Consider the following 16,681-nt stretch of genomic DNA (forward strand, 5'->3'; position numbering starts at 1 on the left):
CTCCATTCCAGGGAGTAAAGATTATGTAGCTTAAGCATGATTGTTCGTAGTTAAAGTGATTAATTACCCGCCTGGCACTTAGTTAAGGGATTTTATTCCCTCCCTCACTTCAGGGGAAAATTCCTACCTGGGGAAACCTTTCTCAGAGACCTTGGTTAAAACACATAGTGCTAAGAAGGTGAGCAAACATATTAAGAACAGTATGCCATATATGCCAGGTCCCTTGAAACAGCAAGCATGGACCGGCTCCCGGCAGGTGAGAGTGATCTGGACTTTCTTGTATACATTGAACCATTCCCAGTGACTTATTTTTTCTGCTTGTGGGGCAACTCCAGACAGAAAGCCAAATGCCTGATTGAAATTTTTGAAGAACTGTTTGTAGATGGCATCTCCCATTTAATTCCGACCCTCCTGCTGCTTTAAGGTCAAGCATAACTTGGTTCCTCTCCTCTGCTGTCAACCGGTGTGCCTCTGCCGACAGGGTCACAGGCCTGGGACTTGAACCCCACAGCAGGCACGGCAATGCCCCCAGCGTCAGTGCTCCCCCATGGCCAACACAGAGGCCTGCCCTAGAACAGCCTTCCTCTTCTTTTTTTTTTTAAATCCTCACCCGAGGATATTTTTTTATTGATTTTTAGAGAGAGGGAAAAACAAATATTGATGTGAAAGAAACACATCGATTGGTTGCCTCCTGCACGTGTCCCGACCAGGGCCCAGGCCAGGGAGGAGCTTCAAGCATAGTACGTGCCCTTGACCAGAATCAAAGCCAGGATCCTTCAGTCTACAGGCCGAAGCTCTACCCACTGAGCCAAACCGGCGAGGGTTCCTCTTTCTTTTTTTTACATTTACCCTAATGACATCCATCACCCTCCTGACTGTCACAATGGTGGCTTTCTCCCCCCCATCCCAGAAAGACCTGGAGTGGGCTGGGTGAGAGGAGGTGGCTCTGTCACAGCCAGCCATGGGCAGGGCCAAGGAACCTCACCCTGGATTTCTCTGGAGTGGACCCTAATCTGTGCTGTCCAATACAGTATCCTCTAGCCATAGGTGGCTCTTAAAACTAATTAATATTGAATAAAATTTAAAGTCCCAGTTTCTGGATGATTATGGGAAACTGTTTGGGAATGTTGGTAACTAATTCAAATGGGAAATGCTAGCAGGTGAAACGAAACCTGCCTGCAGCTAAGTCAGGTTATCAGCTGGGGGCCCCTGACCACTTATAGTCCTCTAAACCAGTGGTTCTCTACCTCTGGCCCTTTAAATACAGTTCCTCATGTTGTGACCCAACCATGAAATTATTTTCGTTGCTACTTCATAACTGTAATGTTGCTATGTTATGAATCTTAATGTAAATATCTGATATGCAGGATGGTCTTAGGCGACCCCTGTGAAAGGGTCGTTCTACCGCCAAAGGGGTCGCGACCCACAGGTTGAGAACCGCTGCTCTAAACCCAAAGCTGGATTGTCAGTGTGCCCCCCCATCTTTTTCCTACCCATCAGGCATTCTTGGCCTGTCTCCCCTCCCATGGACAGTTTTTTTTTTACTTGAATTTTTTAGAGAGAGGAAGGGAGAGAGAGAGAAACATGGATATGAGAGAGAACCATTGGTTGGTTACCTTCCACCCGCACCCTGACTAGGGATTGAACCCACAACCCAGGTATGTGCCTTGGCCAGGTGTGCGTGGCTGTTAGATCTGATGGAATAATTGAATGGAGACCCTCCCCCTGGGAGCTGGCCTTTAGGCCACTTCACAACAGACATTCCCTCTTGCTTAGCACTTGCTGACACGACATTCTGCTTGCTAAGACCATTATCAGGACCCGCCCAGAGAATTCTCCGCCCAGAAAATGCCCACCTAGAGTTCTTTAGAATCGCTGACTCCCAGTCCCTGGGTGCTGGTGCCATTTTGGGGCTCGGCCCATCTGGTTTTCCAGTGACGTAATAAATTCATAATTCTTTACCCCTTTGGGCCTCGTGCGTTCCTCCTTCGGTGACCCTAACAGTGACGACGTTCCAAACACCTCCAGTCAGATTTGACAGAGACAAAGGGAGAGAGAAACATGGGTTTGTTGTTGCACTTATTTAGGCATTCATTGGTTTATTCTTGTATGTGCCCTGACGGGATTGAACCTGCAACCTTGACATATTGGGCTGACACTCTAACCAACTGAACTATCTGGCTGGGCTGGACAGTTTTCGATTCTTTTTTTTTTTTTTTTTGTCTTTTTTTCATTATTATTATTATTAGTTAAGGTATTACAAATGTGTCCTCATCCCCCCCATTAACCCCCAACCTCCCCCCCTTTTCTTTTTTAAATATATTTTTATTAATTTCAGACAGAGAGAGAGATAGAAACATCAATGAGAGAGAATCATTGATCAGCTGCCTCCTGCACGCCCCCTACTGAGGATCCAGCCGGCAACCCTGGGCATTTGCCCTTGGCTGGAATCAAACCTGGAACTCTTCAGTCCCCAGGACAATGCTCTATCCACTGAGCCAAACTGATTAGGCCTGGACAGTTTTCTTTGTGTGTGTTGCTTGTGTTGTTTTTTAGTAAAGCTGACACTTGTACTTAATGTGTTTAGTAAAGCTGACACTTGTCCTCATCATTCATTAACTGGCTACTAGAACTTAATATCGGTTACAATACTGGTAGTTTTCTCTTAATCAGGAATAAAACAAAAAAACAGAAGAGAAAAATATTTGGTCAAAAGAGAAACAATTGGATAAATGTCTACTTGTGACCAGAAGTGTCTAGGCCAGCGATTTTCAACTGGTGTGCTGCAAGAAGTTTTACAACGTGCAATACCTGACTATGTAGTTATGGGCACTGACCTTTTCCCTTAGATTGTCAAATAAAAAAGTGACAGCATTCAACACAATAGCCATCCAATGTGAATGAATCAAAATTATACCTATTTTTTTGGTCAGATAGGTAAAAAATATATTTTTGGTGTGCCGCAGGATTTTAGTAATTTATGTGTGCCATCGGATAAAGAAGATGGAAAATTGCTGGTCTAAAGAAAAAAATTAAAGGCATGGTGCAGAAAGAACTGAGGATGAAAAAAGGAATTAAATTCACTAACTAGATGATAATGCCAGAGAGGAAAGCAAAATGAAGTCGGCTCTGTATTGATAACAAGGATTGAAAGAAATAATTTCAAAAAAATCATCCAAAATATTAAAATGTCTTTATATTTGCCTTAGATGCTGACTTAAGACTAAACTAACATGGCAAAGAAGATGGTTTTTGTGGGCATCACATTCCTTCTCTTCAAAGGGAAAGCTCTGCGTTAGATTCGGGATGTCAAATGCAAATCTCCCTCCGGCCTTCCTCTCCAGCGCCCATGGCAAGCAACAGTGCAGGGATTTCCTTGATGAGGGCAAATTGAGCCTGGTGACCCTTTTCTACACAGCGAGGCGGCCACTGCCCATCAAACCCTTTGTTGCTCAAATTGGAACCAATTTGCTCTTCTCATTTTGTTTTTTCCTTTTTTTCTCTCTTCTCAGTTTTGATATTACATTGTATGCCTTCCAGGGATAGAGTTCTATATTCATATAACAGCAGTAGTCAATTAATATAATTTTGATCCCAGTGGGGCTGAAATGGTCCCTGGGAGGCTGAAATGGTCCCAGTGAGGCTGAGACGGTTCCTGTGAGGCTGAGACGGTCCCTTTGAGGGCTGAGACCGTCTCTGTGAGGCTGAAATGGTCCCAGTGAGGCTGAGACGGTCCCCGTGAGGCTGACACGGTCTCTTTGAGGCTGACACGGTCCCAGTGAGGCTGAAATGGTCCCAGTGAGGCTGAGACGGTCCCCGTGAGGCTGACACGGTCTCTTTGAGGCTGACACGGTCCCAGTGAGGCTGACACGGTCCCAGTGAGGCTGCAAGGGTTCTTGTGAGGCTGAGACGGTCCCTTTGAGGGCTGAGACGGTCTCTGTGAGGCTGAAACGGTCCCAGTGAGGCTGCAAGGGTTCTTGTGAGGCTGAGACGGTCCATGTGAGGTTGAGACGATCTCTGTGAGGCTGACACGGTCCCAGTGAGGCTGCAAGGGTTCTTGTGAGGCTGAGACAGTCCCTGTGAGGTTGAGACGGTCCCAGTGGGGCTGAGACAGTCCCTGTGAAGCTGAGATGGTCCCAGTAGGGCTGAGACGGTCCCCATGAGGCTGAAACAGTCCTGGTGGGACTGAAACGGTCCCTGTGAGGCTGAGATGGTCCCTGAGAGGCTGTGACGGCCCCTGCGAGGCTGTGAAGGCCCCTGGGAAGCTGGTGGAACCACGTGAGCCGCCCAGGCGGCTTCGTTGATGGCCTGCGAACCAACGCGCAGCCCCAAGCACAACTATCACCCGAAGGACGAGAGGGGCGAGAGCAGCGGAAGTGTTGCTTGCTCCTCACTTCTGGTAGGGAAATCCTCAGTTTAAGCATAAGAGGTCACATTATTTTTAAAAGCTGTTGCCTGTCTCCGTACCCTTTCTGAGCAGAGCGTGAACAAGTCGTGAGACACCTTTCTGAACACAGGGACATGTCGAGGATGGAAATAGCTACATTTTCCATGTGTATGACCTTTGACCCGGCAACAAAAAAAGTACACCTATGGATGAGGACAGTGGGTGGGGGGTAAGGGCAGAGGGTGGGGTGGGAACTGGGTGGAAGGGAGCTATGGGGGGAAAAAAGGGGAACAACTGTAATAATCTGAACAATAAAGATTTATTAAAAAAATAAAAATAATAGTAAATATATATATATATATATATATATATATATATATATATATATAATTTTGAAATGTTTTATTTGGAAATGTCATACCGTTTAAAAAATATATACTTTTTTTGATTCCAAAGAGGAAGGGCGAAGGAGACAGAAACATCAGTGATGAGAGAGAATCACTGATTGGCTGCCTCCTTCACTGTCGTCTACTGGGGATCGAGCCCACAATTCTGGCATGTGCCCTGGCCGGGAATCCAACAGTGACCTCTGGTTCATAGATTGATGCTCAACCGCTGAGCTATGCCGGCCAGACTAAATCATATGATTTCTAACAAAAATACAGCCTGGCCAATGGTTGGTGTGGGCCAATGGTTGAGTGTTGGTCCATGCACCAGGAGGTCACCAGTTCAATTCCCTAGGTTACAGGCTTAATCCTCAGTAGACGGGCGTAGAAGGCAGCCGACTGATGTTTCTATCTCTCTCTCCCTCTCCCTTTCTCTCTCTGAAATCAATTTAAAAAAACATTAAAATACACAAATTATGAAAAAGAAATATAGGAGAGGAAGACAGCCCACCCCAGCTCCAGAGCACATCAGAACTTCCTGTTGTTGTCTGTGGCTTTTCACCCACAAAAACGCTGTGTCTGAGTTTCTGTGGCCCCTCCACCCCACTTGACACATAACTGCTCCTTAACAAGTTTTTGTAGAAAGTTAGAGAGCTTATCACCAGGGCTCAAGGGACTAAGGGAGGTGGGTGGGAAAGCTCTGAGTCTAGCAAAGGTCAGCACTTTGGGGGTTGGGAGGAAGATTGGGGTATAGAGAGCCACCAGTTGTCACACAACAAATTCAACTTATGGAAAACCCCATGGGAAGAAATTTCAAAGAGGAAGGATTGGTCAACTATGAGACTGAGAGGAGCTGGGAGAACCCATGGCATTGAAAGCTTATTATTTATTGAGCACCTACTGTGTGCCAGGGACAGTGTGGGCTTTTGAGGGGAACAAAGACTCCAGTAGAGGGAGGGAGGCAGCCTCAGGAGGGTGGAAAGGGCCTCCCAGACAGAGGGAACAGCATGGGCAAAGGCCCTGAGATGGGAGAGGCTTGGCAGGCAGCTGAAGAATGCTGTCCAGGAGGGGGATCTGCAGGGACCTATGATGCAGGCAGAGCCTTACAGGCCAGGGTTGGGCTTCATTCATATTGAGAACACAGGAGATTTTTAGGCGGGGAGTTATTTCATTTTTTTAAATTAAATATTTATTGTTCGGATTATTACAGTTGTTCCTCTTTTTTCCCCCCATAGCTCCCCTCCACCAGGTTCCCACCCCACCCTCTGCCTTTACCGCCCCCCCGCCCCGCTGTCCTCATCCATACGTGTACGACTTTTGTCCAGTCTCTCCCTGCATCCCCACACCCCTTTCCCCCGCAAGAATAGTCAGTCCACTCCCTTTCTATGCCCCTGATTCTTTTTTTTTTAAGGCTTTTATTTATTTATTTTTTGATTAATTAAATCTTTATTGTTCAGATTATTACATTGGTTCCTCTTTTTTCCCCCCATAACTCCCCTCCTCCCAGCTCCCGCCCCACCCTCCGCCCTCACTCCCCACCCACTGTCCTCATCAATAGGTGCACGATTTTTGTCCAGTCTCTTCCCGCATCCCCCTCACTCGTTTCCCCCCCAAGAATAGTCAGTCCACTCCCTTTCAATGCCCCTGATTCTATTATAATCACCAGTTCATTCTGTTCATCAGATTATTCACTTGATTTTCAGATTCACTTGTTGATAGATGTGTATTTGTTGTTCATAATTTGTATCTTTACCTTTTTCTTCTTCCTTTTCTTAAAGGATACCTTTCAGCATTTCATATAATACTGGTTTGGTGGTGATGAACTCCTTTAGATTTTCCTTATCTGTGAAGCTCTTTATCTGACCTTCAATTCTGAATGATAGCTTTGCTGGATAAAGTAATCTTGGTTGTAGGTTCTTGGTATTCATCACTTTGAATATTTCTTGCCACTCCCTTCTGGCCTGCAAAGTTTCTACTGAGAAATCAGCTGACAGTCGTATGGGTACTCTCTTGCAGGTAACTGACTTTCTTTCTCTTGCTGCTTTTAAGAGTCTCTCTTTGTCTTTTGCTCTTGGCATTTTAATTATGATGTGTCTTGGTGTGGTCCTCTTTGGATTCCTTTTGTTTGGGGTCTGCGCTTCCTGGACTTGTAAGTCTATTTCTTTCACCAGGTAGGGGAAGTTTTCTGTCATTATTTCCTCAAATAGGTTTTCAATATCTTGCTCTCTCTCTTCTTCTGGCACCCCTATAATTCGGATGTTGGTACGCTTGAAGCTGTCCCAAAGGATCCTTACACTATCTTCATATTTTTGGATTCTTTTTTCATTTTGCTTTTCTGGTTGGGTGTTTTTTGCTTCTTCGCATTTCAAATCGTTGACTTGATTCTTGCGATCCTCTAGTCTGCTGTTGGGAGTCTGTATAATATTCTTTATTTCAGTCAGTGTCTGCTTAATTTCTAGTTGGTCCTTTATCACAACCTCGAGGGTCTCATTAGATTTCTTGTAGATCTCATTAAGTTTATCGGCGGTTTCTAGAAAGTTCTTGAAAAACCTTAAAAGTGTGGTTTTGAACTCTATATCCAGTAGTTCGCTTTCCTCCATTTCTATCATTTGTGACCTATTTCTTTGTCTCTGCATTTTTTATGCTTCCCTGTGTTGATAGAGTGGCTTTCTGTGCTAGGTGTCTTATAGGGCCCAGTGGCTCAGCCTCCCAAATTACCTGAGGTGGACACACTTGGTGCACCCCTTTGTGGGCTTTGTGCACAGTCTTGTTGTAGTTAAGCCTTGATTGTTGTAGGTATCACTGGGAGGAATTGGCCTCCAGGCCAATTGGCTGTGAGAATCAGTTGTGTCTGCAGTGGAAGAACTTCTGTGCTAGAGACACCCTTATGGGGCAAGACTTGCTTCAGTGGGGCTTTGGTGCTCACTGAGTCTGCTCCCTGAGTGTGTCCCTTATGGATCTGAGGAGTTGTAATCTGAATGGTCCCTCTCTGACCACTGGGTACACTGGCTCTTGGATCTCTAAGGAGGTGCTAATTTAGCCTCTGCCTGAGGCTACCCAGCAGGAGCTATGAAGAGATTCCTCTTCTTTGTTTGGGGTTTGGAGGTGCCCAGATGAGGCCCAGCGGTGAAGCAATGCAAGGTGCTGTGGGGCCTTGGACCTTCTTTTTTTAGAAGTTCTGGGTCTCTCTGACCTAGCAGCAATTTTTTAGGTAATTTTCAGATTGCAAAGGGCTAGGCCTTTCATATGCAAAAGCCTCTGCACACAGCTTGGGTGGGGCAGGGTCTCAGGGGATCAACAGGGCGGAGCAAGCAGCTATGGCTGCTCCCCAGTCCTACCCTAAGAGGCCCCGCATCTCAGTGTCCCAGTAATGGCTGCAAGCACCTCGGAGAGAAAGCCACCCTCAAGTTCTGCCCGATGCCAGACAGTCCAGTTTCTCCCCGTATGAGTCTGGGTCCCCAGAGACTCACCCGGAACTGGAGTTCAGAGCATTTGGGAGCTTGAGACTCCCTCCTGATTGAAAAAGACAACCATGTCCTCAGCTGCCAGCCATTTCCGCGTGCACCTCCGTACCTCTGCACTTTACTTCCGCACCTCCTCTGAGTCTCAGTTTGCTTATCTCTTTCCTTCTAGTTGTAGAATTTCCACTAATCCAGCCTTCCTGTGGTTCTGGATGATGTCCGTTTTGTCTTTTAGTTGTATTTTTGAAGTGGTTGTCAAGTTATTTCATTTTTAACAATGAAATCATTTAGAGCTTGGTTACTAGACTGAAATAGCTTAAAAGAGGCAAGACTGGGAGGTGAGCTAGGAGGTAACCTCAAGGGATTGATGGGCCACAAAGGTCCTGGTGGCTTTAGCATGGGAGGACAGTTTTTTCTGTGAGAAGAATTAAGTGGGAGGGCATAAAAATGGTCAGTGGAGGTTTGATACAGAGTCACTTGGGAAATTCATGGACAGGGTTTGAAAGAACAAGAATGATGACTGATGCCCAGCTGGTGTGGCTCAGAAGTTGACTCATGAACCAACCTGTTCGATTCCCAGTTAAGGCACATGCCCAGGTTGCAGGCTCCATCCCCAGTAGGGGGCGTGCAAGGAGGCAGCTGATCAATGTTTCCTTCTCATTGATGTTTCTATCTCTCCCTTCCTCTCTCTCTAAAAAATCCATAAATGTCTAAAAGAGCCCAGCTGGTGTGGCATGGCTCAGTGGTTTAGCATTGACCTATGAACCAGGAGTTCACGGTTCGATTCCTGGTCAGGGCACATGCCTGGGTTGTGGGCTCGATTCCCAATAGGGGATGTACAGGAGGCAGCTGATCAATAATTCTCTCTCATCATGGATGTTTCTACCTCTTTCTCCCTCTTCCTTCCTCTCTGAAATCAATAAAAACATATTTTTTTAAAAATCCATAGAAACATAAAGAAAAGAAAGAAAAAGAATGGTGCCTGGGACGTGAGGTGAGGATATGGCCACGGGTGAATGAAGGCTGGTCAGGCCCTGCAGTGGGCAGCCCTTGGAGCCGGGAAATTCAGGCCAGAGATGGGCCTTACAGTGTGAAGACATGTCAGAGGGGTCCCCTGAAAGTGAAGGAGGATAGGATGTGAGCACGAGTGGGGCTCTGCCAAAAGGAACTCTCAGAGAGGCTGCCTTCTTCCTTAGGAAGGTAGGGGCCAGGGCCAAAGGTGAGGAAGATCCTTGCCACTAGTGCCCTCCCTGCTGGGGCAGGGTCCCTCAGGATTCTGGGGATCACCAAGAAGCTACCGGAAGGGTCCGGGTCCAGCCATTGCTCCTCTTGCAGGACTGAAAGCCGGCCCTTACCGGGAGCTCCTCCTAGGAATCAAGATGCCGTTCCTTCCAGCCAAAGGGTGTGAAGCTGGCAGAGGAGGGTGCAGGATACTGACCCACAGAAATGCCCCCATCCCTCAGGTCTCCTGGATCCCCCCTCTCCCCACACCCACTGCTGGCATTTGCTCTTCATCAGGCCCACTTCCTCCCTTTTCTTCCTGCTTCAGGTCAGCCCCACCTTCATCTCATCTCAGCAGCTGCTGTTTGCTGCCTCTCACCCCTGAATGCAAAGCAGGTCTTTATGCATCTGCCTGGAGCAGGAAGTCAGGGCTGGGGTGTGGGAGGCATTTGGCCTCATAGATGGTGAGCAGTGCTGGCCCCCTCAGGCCTCAGGCCTTGCTCCAGGCTCTCCCCAGTCTCTGCATTTGCAGTCCCAGGTGAGGTGGCCAGCCCAGAGATCAGATGGCTGCCCCCTCTCTACTCTGCCTTCCTTCCAGGCTCACATAGAAGTGCACTCTGCCTGCTCCCTACACCACCACTGCCCCCGTCCCTGGGCCTCTGATCTTGGAAGGAAGATGAAGGAGATTCAGAGGCCCAGCCCAGCCCCAGTGATGAAGGCCCAAAGAGGGTGGTCAGGAAAAGAAAAGGGGCCCAAGTGCCTCAGGCCTGAGCTCCTTGCGTTCAGGAACGGGCAGCTGTGGAGCACTTACTATGTGCCAGGCCCTGCGAGAAGCCGTGCACAGGCCGAAATCCTCATGTGCTCATTATAATCCGTGGCCAGTGTGACCAGGGCCCTGTCTACAGATTAGAGAGGCCAGGTGGCTTCTCCTTTCTCACCAGAGCCGAGATCCAGGCCTAGATCCATCTGATTGTGGCACAGCCTCTCCCTGTAACCCCTGAGCACCCTGCCACCCTGCCAGACAGGCACTCAATTTGGTTCAGTCAACTTTTGAAGCAAATTACCTTTATTGTTGAAAGTATTACAGATCCCCCTTTCTCCCCATTGACCTCCTCCACCCCACTCCTGCCCCTTCCCCAGGCGAACCAACGTTTATTAAAATGCTGTAGCAAGAGAAGGAAGCCCAGGCAAGCTAGGTGGAGAGGCTGTGAACAGGGTGGAAGTGAGGGAGGTTGTCGAGGATGGGTCAAGGGTGAGCAGGAAAGCAAATGTTACTCCAGAAGATTCTTTCTGAGAAGGGGGGGGGGGGGAATCAAAGGGCTGGGAGGTGTGACTGAGCTCCTCCAGGCCCTCATGGGACTCCTTAGGCCAGGAATAAACTTGAGAAGTACTTTGCCACACGGGAGCAGAAATCCTTAATCGCACTCCAGATGGACTTCACCACGTTGACAAAGGAGGCCCACATTTTTTTCACCCAGGCCAGCACGGCCTGCCAGGTCTTCTGCAGGCGACTTAGCATCTCTCGGAACCCCCTCAGTACCCGTTCACAAAAGCTCTCCCCAGGCTTCTTGGACCCTGTGAGAGAGACTAGTTAGGAAGCCAGCGAAGTGGAATAGGGAAACTGAGACAGATGGTTAAACGACCAAGCCTTTACAGCCATCTAATACTAGCACATTGCAAAATCCTCTCTTCCCTAAGCAGGGACACAAGAGTAAATGGTTTAGAGCAGTGATGGCGAACCTATGACACGCATGTCAGAGGTGACACGCGAACTCATTTTTTTGGTTGATTTTTCTTTGTTAAATGGCATTTAAATATATAAAATAAATATCAAAAATATAAGTCTTTGTTTTACTATGGTTGCAAATATCAAAAAATTTCTATATGTGACATGGCACCAGAGTTAAGTTAGGGTTTTTCAAAATGCTGACAAACCGAGCTCAAAAGGTTCGCCATCACTGGTTTAGAGCATCATCCCATACACCAACACAGGTTGTGGATTCGATTCCCAGTCAGGACACATACCTAGCTTGAATGTTCAATCCCTGTTCAAAGCAAATACAAGAGGCAACCAATTAATGTTTCTCTCTCACATAGATGTTTCTCTCATTCTCTCTCTCTCTCTCTCTCTCTCTCTCTCTCCCCCTTCCTCTCTCTCTAAAATCAATAAACATATCCTCAGGTGAGGATTTAAAAAACAAAAAAGACTAAGAGCCTTATACTTCTCCTCCCAAAACAGGGAGTAAAGAGCTTAAATCACCCCACTCAAAGAGATAGATAGCAGAAATCTAATTAGTGCCAACCACACCCAAGCACAGGTAAGTTAAAGGAACACATCTCATTTTGGCACATCAGCATAAAGCTGATGAAAATTCTATTGAGATCCTTCCCCAAGACCTCCTCTAAACTCCCAGCCTTTACACCCGCAAGACAAAGGACCAGGAGCAAGCCCACACCTTTCTTCCCTTTCAGGCACGCATCGCCTAAACCCTGGGTCCCCAGGAGACTTGCAACCAGAGGAGCAGTGGGCAGCAGCAGCTCATCTGGACTGACCCCCCCCCAAACCTGTCTCCAAGGTCCCCCTTTTCTCTAAGTTAACTGAGCAAAAGCAGCCCTGCTTAGGCTCTCTGCTGGTGCTTCTTCTATCCTAAGCCCTTCCTGGTTTCGCTGTCCCAAATTTAATTAACATCCTCTCAAAATCACCTGGATTTTGGTTGGGCGATCCTTCTGGCTCAGAGTCCCGCTCCGGGCCTGGTTTCTGTCCAGGGCTGACTCTGCTACGGACTCTATTACGCAGTTCCTGCTGTTGTTCCGGAAGTAAGGGAGTAGATTCCTGTGGGGATTGGGCATGTGTAGGGTTCGACCAGGTCCTGACAGAAGCTCACACCCGGAGCTGCCTGCTTTCCTGCCGGCAGTCCACAGACAAAGACTTCTTGCAGAGGTTCAGCTCCCCAACTCCACTTTGTAGCTAAACCATGATGGTCGTACCTGCTTTTTGGCTGACTGGCCTCTGAGGCCGGCACCAGGCCCAGGGCGTTCCTCATTAACGCATGGAGGTGAGGGCAGGGCTTTGGCCACTGTGTGCTGGGGGGGAGGTCAGGAGCTGGTGCCAGCCACCCCTCCACCCCACCCCACCCCACTCAGGGGCTGTGTATGCACATGGCAGCGCCAACATCACAAGCGATTAGGGATGAAGGGGAAGCCCAGAGGGCTGTGACAGGAGCCTCAGACTCACCTGGTTGTTCTCACAGTGAGCAAATATGGTATCAAGCGCGGTCTCATTGATGCTGATCTGAGGAGAGGAGGGTGGGAGGCTGCAGACCTGTTTCTGCCTGCTGTGGTCTGTGGTCCCCACTGTGACCTCCAAGGGAGCCAAAGCTCACCCCAATAACCTGCCCCAGCCAAACTCCTGGGGACTAAGCTTTCGGGGAGAGGGGAGGCCAAAACTCACCTCCAGCTCTTCCAGGCCTATGTTGACCTGTTGGGAAAAAATGACTTTGTTTAAATTCCCCCGGCCTCCCTCACTTTCAGTCTTATCCCCTGTTCTCAGCTCGCCGTCTCCCCATAATGGGTCCAGCCATGTGCCTGGGGACCTGCTCTGTCATCAGTATACCTATGACTTGGACACCTCTCAGGCTCCCTGGGCATTCCTATCCCCCACCTGTGTACTCGCCCGCCACAAAGGTGTGAATTTTGTCCAGTGTAAGGAATGAGCCAACCTGAGGTGGCACCTTCATTATCATCATCGTCATCATCATTGTGAACAACCCCACCCAAATTGTGCAGAGCGCAGGAGTGGGAACCCTGACCCACCTGGTCCTCTTCTTTGGATTTGACTAAATCACAGAATGTGTCTACATCCTTGTGCTGCAAAAAGAGATAGAGTTGGGACAAAGAGATCTGATCCTTCTCCTTCCTGGACCCCAGAAGGGCCAGAACATTCTTAGCCTCCCACAGTAAAACCCAGGCCCCCGCCCACACCCTACCTATACATGGAGAAGTGCTTCTTACCATTTCACTCCTCATTTTCTCAATATTTTCTTGGAATGTCTGTGAAGGTAACGTGACATTGATCTTATATGACTTATCAACTCCCAGACCTGTTGTACACATGCTCACACACTCACACTCACCATGACACACAAGCGTACAAGTATGAACATTGTTCTGGAGTGTGCAGGGCAATCTGGTTCCCAGATACCCAGCCCTCTATGGTACCGGTGAGAGTTGGCTGAGGGAGGAATTGGCAGTGACCATCCCTCTCTGAGGACGGGACAGGCACAGCGGTGCCTACAAATAGCTGCTCTTCCTGACTGCTGACCTTGCAGGCCCACAGCACCCCAGGCCCCTTTTTACCCCTAAACCCTTGGCTCAACCAACGAGGCAGGGAGTACCCCACCAACTTCCTCATGGGTCTCCACCTTATGGCCCCAATCTGGTCACTGAGCCCTGGATCACTTTAGTCCTTAATGATGATTCCATGATCCTTTGGTCATGATCCCAAAGCATCCTGGAGCATCAGCTCAACCTCATGGTTAGGATGCGGGTGGGGCTGGGGGCGATGGTAGGGTGTGGGGAGGTTGGAAGGCACCACAAAAAGGAGGAATAGACACTGTGGCCAATGCCAGTGCTGGGCTGCTGGCCCAGACACCTGAGAGGATTTTTAAGTTCCCAGGAAAGCAATGTCCACCTCCCACCTCCCACCTCCCACCTCCCACCTCCCACCTCCCACCTCCCACCTCCCACCTCCTACCTCCCACCTCCCACCTCGAGGGTATTAAGATATAAAGGATCTACTGGGATTCGTGTTTCTTCTCACCTATAGACCCTCCATTCTCCAGCTCTTCCCACAAATACGTCAGGTCTAATTGTTAAAGTAACACTTTGTCCCATAAGACTCATTGTTTCTCAGTCACACACACACACACACACACACACACACACACACACACACACACCCCTCTTCTCATACTCACAGAGCTGCCCCCATAATTTCTCTCCCGGACATGAGTTTTGGCCCCACAACCAGAAGCTGCTACATGAAGTGAAAGGCTGAGCACAAAATGAAACTGTGGGGCCTTTGTCAAGAATTATTCAGAATTTCAGTTTGGTGCCAGGATAGCATGCAACCAACCAGGCTCAGGGCCATCACGATGAGCATACAGGTCACATTCTCAAGACACCCTGCTTCCAGGGGTCTCCCCATGGCCCAGGGGGATGGAACAGAGCCAGGTGCATGTAGAGATCAGCTAGGGTGGGGTTGCACTGGTGGGAGAGGGGAAAAAACACACAGTGGGAAATGGGATTCCAGGGCCTACTGTCCCCTCATCATTTGCTCTCACTCACCTTGGAGTAGCACATGGTTGCTCAGGGTTCAGGGGGCTGTGGCTTGATGGCGAGGAACAGGTATGAGAAGTGTTTCAGAGGAGCAGCCTCTTCTCCAGAATCCCTTTGGTTGCAGCTCCTTTTAAGGCCCCCACTGAGCCAATCACCTTCTCCCACATCCTTCCAACACAGAGCTAGCAGAGTTCCTGAGGTTTCTGCACCAGAGGAAGTCAGCTGATTTCAGAGCAGCAGACGCGGGCCTGGGGGGTGGGAGAGGTGGGGGAGGGGGACCTGCCCTAGAGAATGAAGTAGGGCTAACTGACAGTGTGGGGTGGGGAGAGGGGATGAGACAAAAACAGAAAGAGAAGGAAGAAAGACAGGAAGAGGGAGGTCTAAGGGTTCTGGGAGGGGAGGGCAGATCCCTAAACTCTGACCATGGCTCCTCCTATCTCTGAACCAGGGAATCTCTGAGACCAGGAATGGGTCTCGTCCTCATCCCCTCATCAGCCTGAGACAGAGAAGGGGCAGAGGGAAAGTGCAGATTTCAAAAGCAGGTTGGAGCATTTCTCAGAGCTTCCAGAATAAAGAGCTTCCCGCTGGGGAGTCAAGGTGCAGGGGAATGTCTGGAATGTCCACCAGGTCCCTCGAACAGAGTGCATCCCAGCTTCAGAGTCCAGAGGTTCGATAGCAGCAACAGGCTCAGGACATGGCAAGACCTGCAAGACCCCTGAGGTGGCTTTGTCACACATAGCCTTGCTCACCTCTCAGCTCTTCCCTAACACCCAACTCTGGGCCAAAGCCCCACACAGCTCAGCACAGCCACTGTCTGCCCTCTGTATTAGGGACCCAGGGCTGCCAGAACAACGCACCACAGACTGGGTGGCTACACAACACAAACTGATTTCCTCACAGTTCTGGAGGCTGGACGTCTAAATCAAGCTGTTGGCAGAGTTGGTTTCTTCCGAAGGGAAGGCTTCTAGGTTTGTAGATGCCGTCTTCATGTTCACAGGGCATTCTCCCTGTATCCATGCCTGGCTACTAACTTACCACTTTTATGAGGACACTGGTTCTATTGGATTAGGACCTACCCTAGTGAACTCATTTAACCTGATTCCCTTCATAAAGACGCTAGTAAGGTGATATTCTGAAGTACTGGGGGTTAGGGCTTCAGCATACGAATTTGTGGAGGGACACAATTCAACCCCTAAGATCCTCAAAGAGAACCTGGCCCCTGAGAGGCCACACATGAGCCCCATGAGGACAGACCTACACATCACACTTCCTTAGTGAAAGTCTCACTTGGGTTAGCTGAACCTCAGCGGACATCTCCCTGTCCCTTAAAAACCCATTCAATTGTCTGAAACCCCCTTTCCACACCTTGGAAGTCCAGATCCTTCCCTGAGCTGTCTTTGAATTCCAGGGTGGGAGAGAAGGGAGCTGCTTCTGCTTCAGGTACAAGTATTACTTCTGGGCTTTGTCTCCAGAAGCCTGGCTCCCTGACCCCTCCTCCCCATAACACTCCACTCCTCCATGACTGTCTCACAAAAGCCACCATCTGAAGACATTTGTGTTTCATTGTGCACTGTACCACTTTTTAAAAAAATGTTTTTATTGATTTTTTTCTTGAGAGACAGGGAGAGGGAAAGAGAGATAGAAATATTGATGAGAGAAATACATCAGGGCTCATTATATAGGGTTTAGGGTGCTTTACCTGTAGAGAGAATCAGATTAGCTGCCTCCTGCACTCCCCCTCCCCTCCCCACACCAGAGATTGAGCCTGCAACCAGGGCATGTGCCCTGACCAAATCGAGAGCCAGCTACCTCTTTTTTTAAAAATATATTTTTATTGATTTCAGAGAGGGAGCGGGAGAAATAGAAACATCAGTGATGAGAGAGAATCT

At 48.7% G+C, this 16,681-nt stretch overlaps 1 protein-coding gene across 1 annotated transcript; it reads right to left on the bottom strand.

Moving 5' to 3' along the window:
• Positions 1 to 10,500: 10,500 nt before the first annotated feature.
• IL32 (interleukin 32) lies at positions 10,501 to 16,605 on the bottom strand. The gene is made up of 7 exons (XM_036310607.1): positions 14,802 to 16,605; positions 13,467 to 13,505; positions 13,269 to 13,322; positions 12,907 to 12,933; positions 12,691 to 12,747; positions 12,159 to 12,288; positions 10,501 to 11,030 (listed from the first exon to the last, which is right to left on the bottom strand). The coding sequence occupies exons 1-7, from the start codon at positions 14,814 to 14,816 to the stop codon at positions 10,819 to 10,821; spliced, it is 534 nt and encodes a 177-aa protein (XP_036166500.1). The 5' UTR covers positions 14,817 to 16,605; the 3' UTR covers positions 10,501 to 10,818.
• Between the last annotated feature and the right edge of the window lie 76 nt (positions 16,606 to 16,681).

This window comes from Myotis myotis, unplaced genomic scaffold (genome assembly GCF_014108235.1).
Source record: "Myotis myotis isolate mMyoMyo1 unplaced genomic scaffold, mMyoMyo1.p scaffold_m19_p_5, whole genome shotgun sequence".
NCBI lineage: Eukaryota > Metazoa > Chordata > Mammalia > Chiroptera > Vespertilionidae > Myotis > Myotis myotis.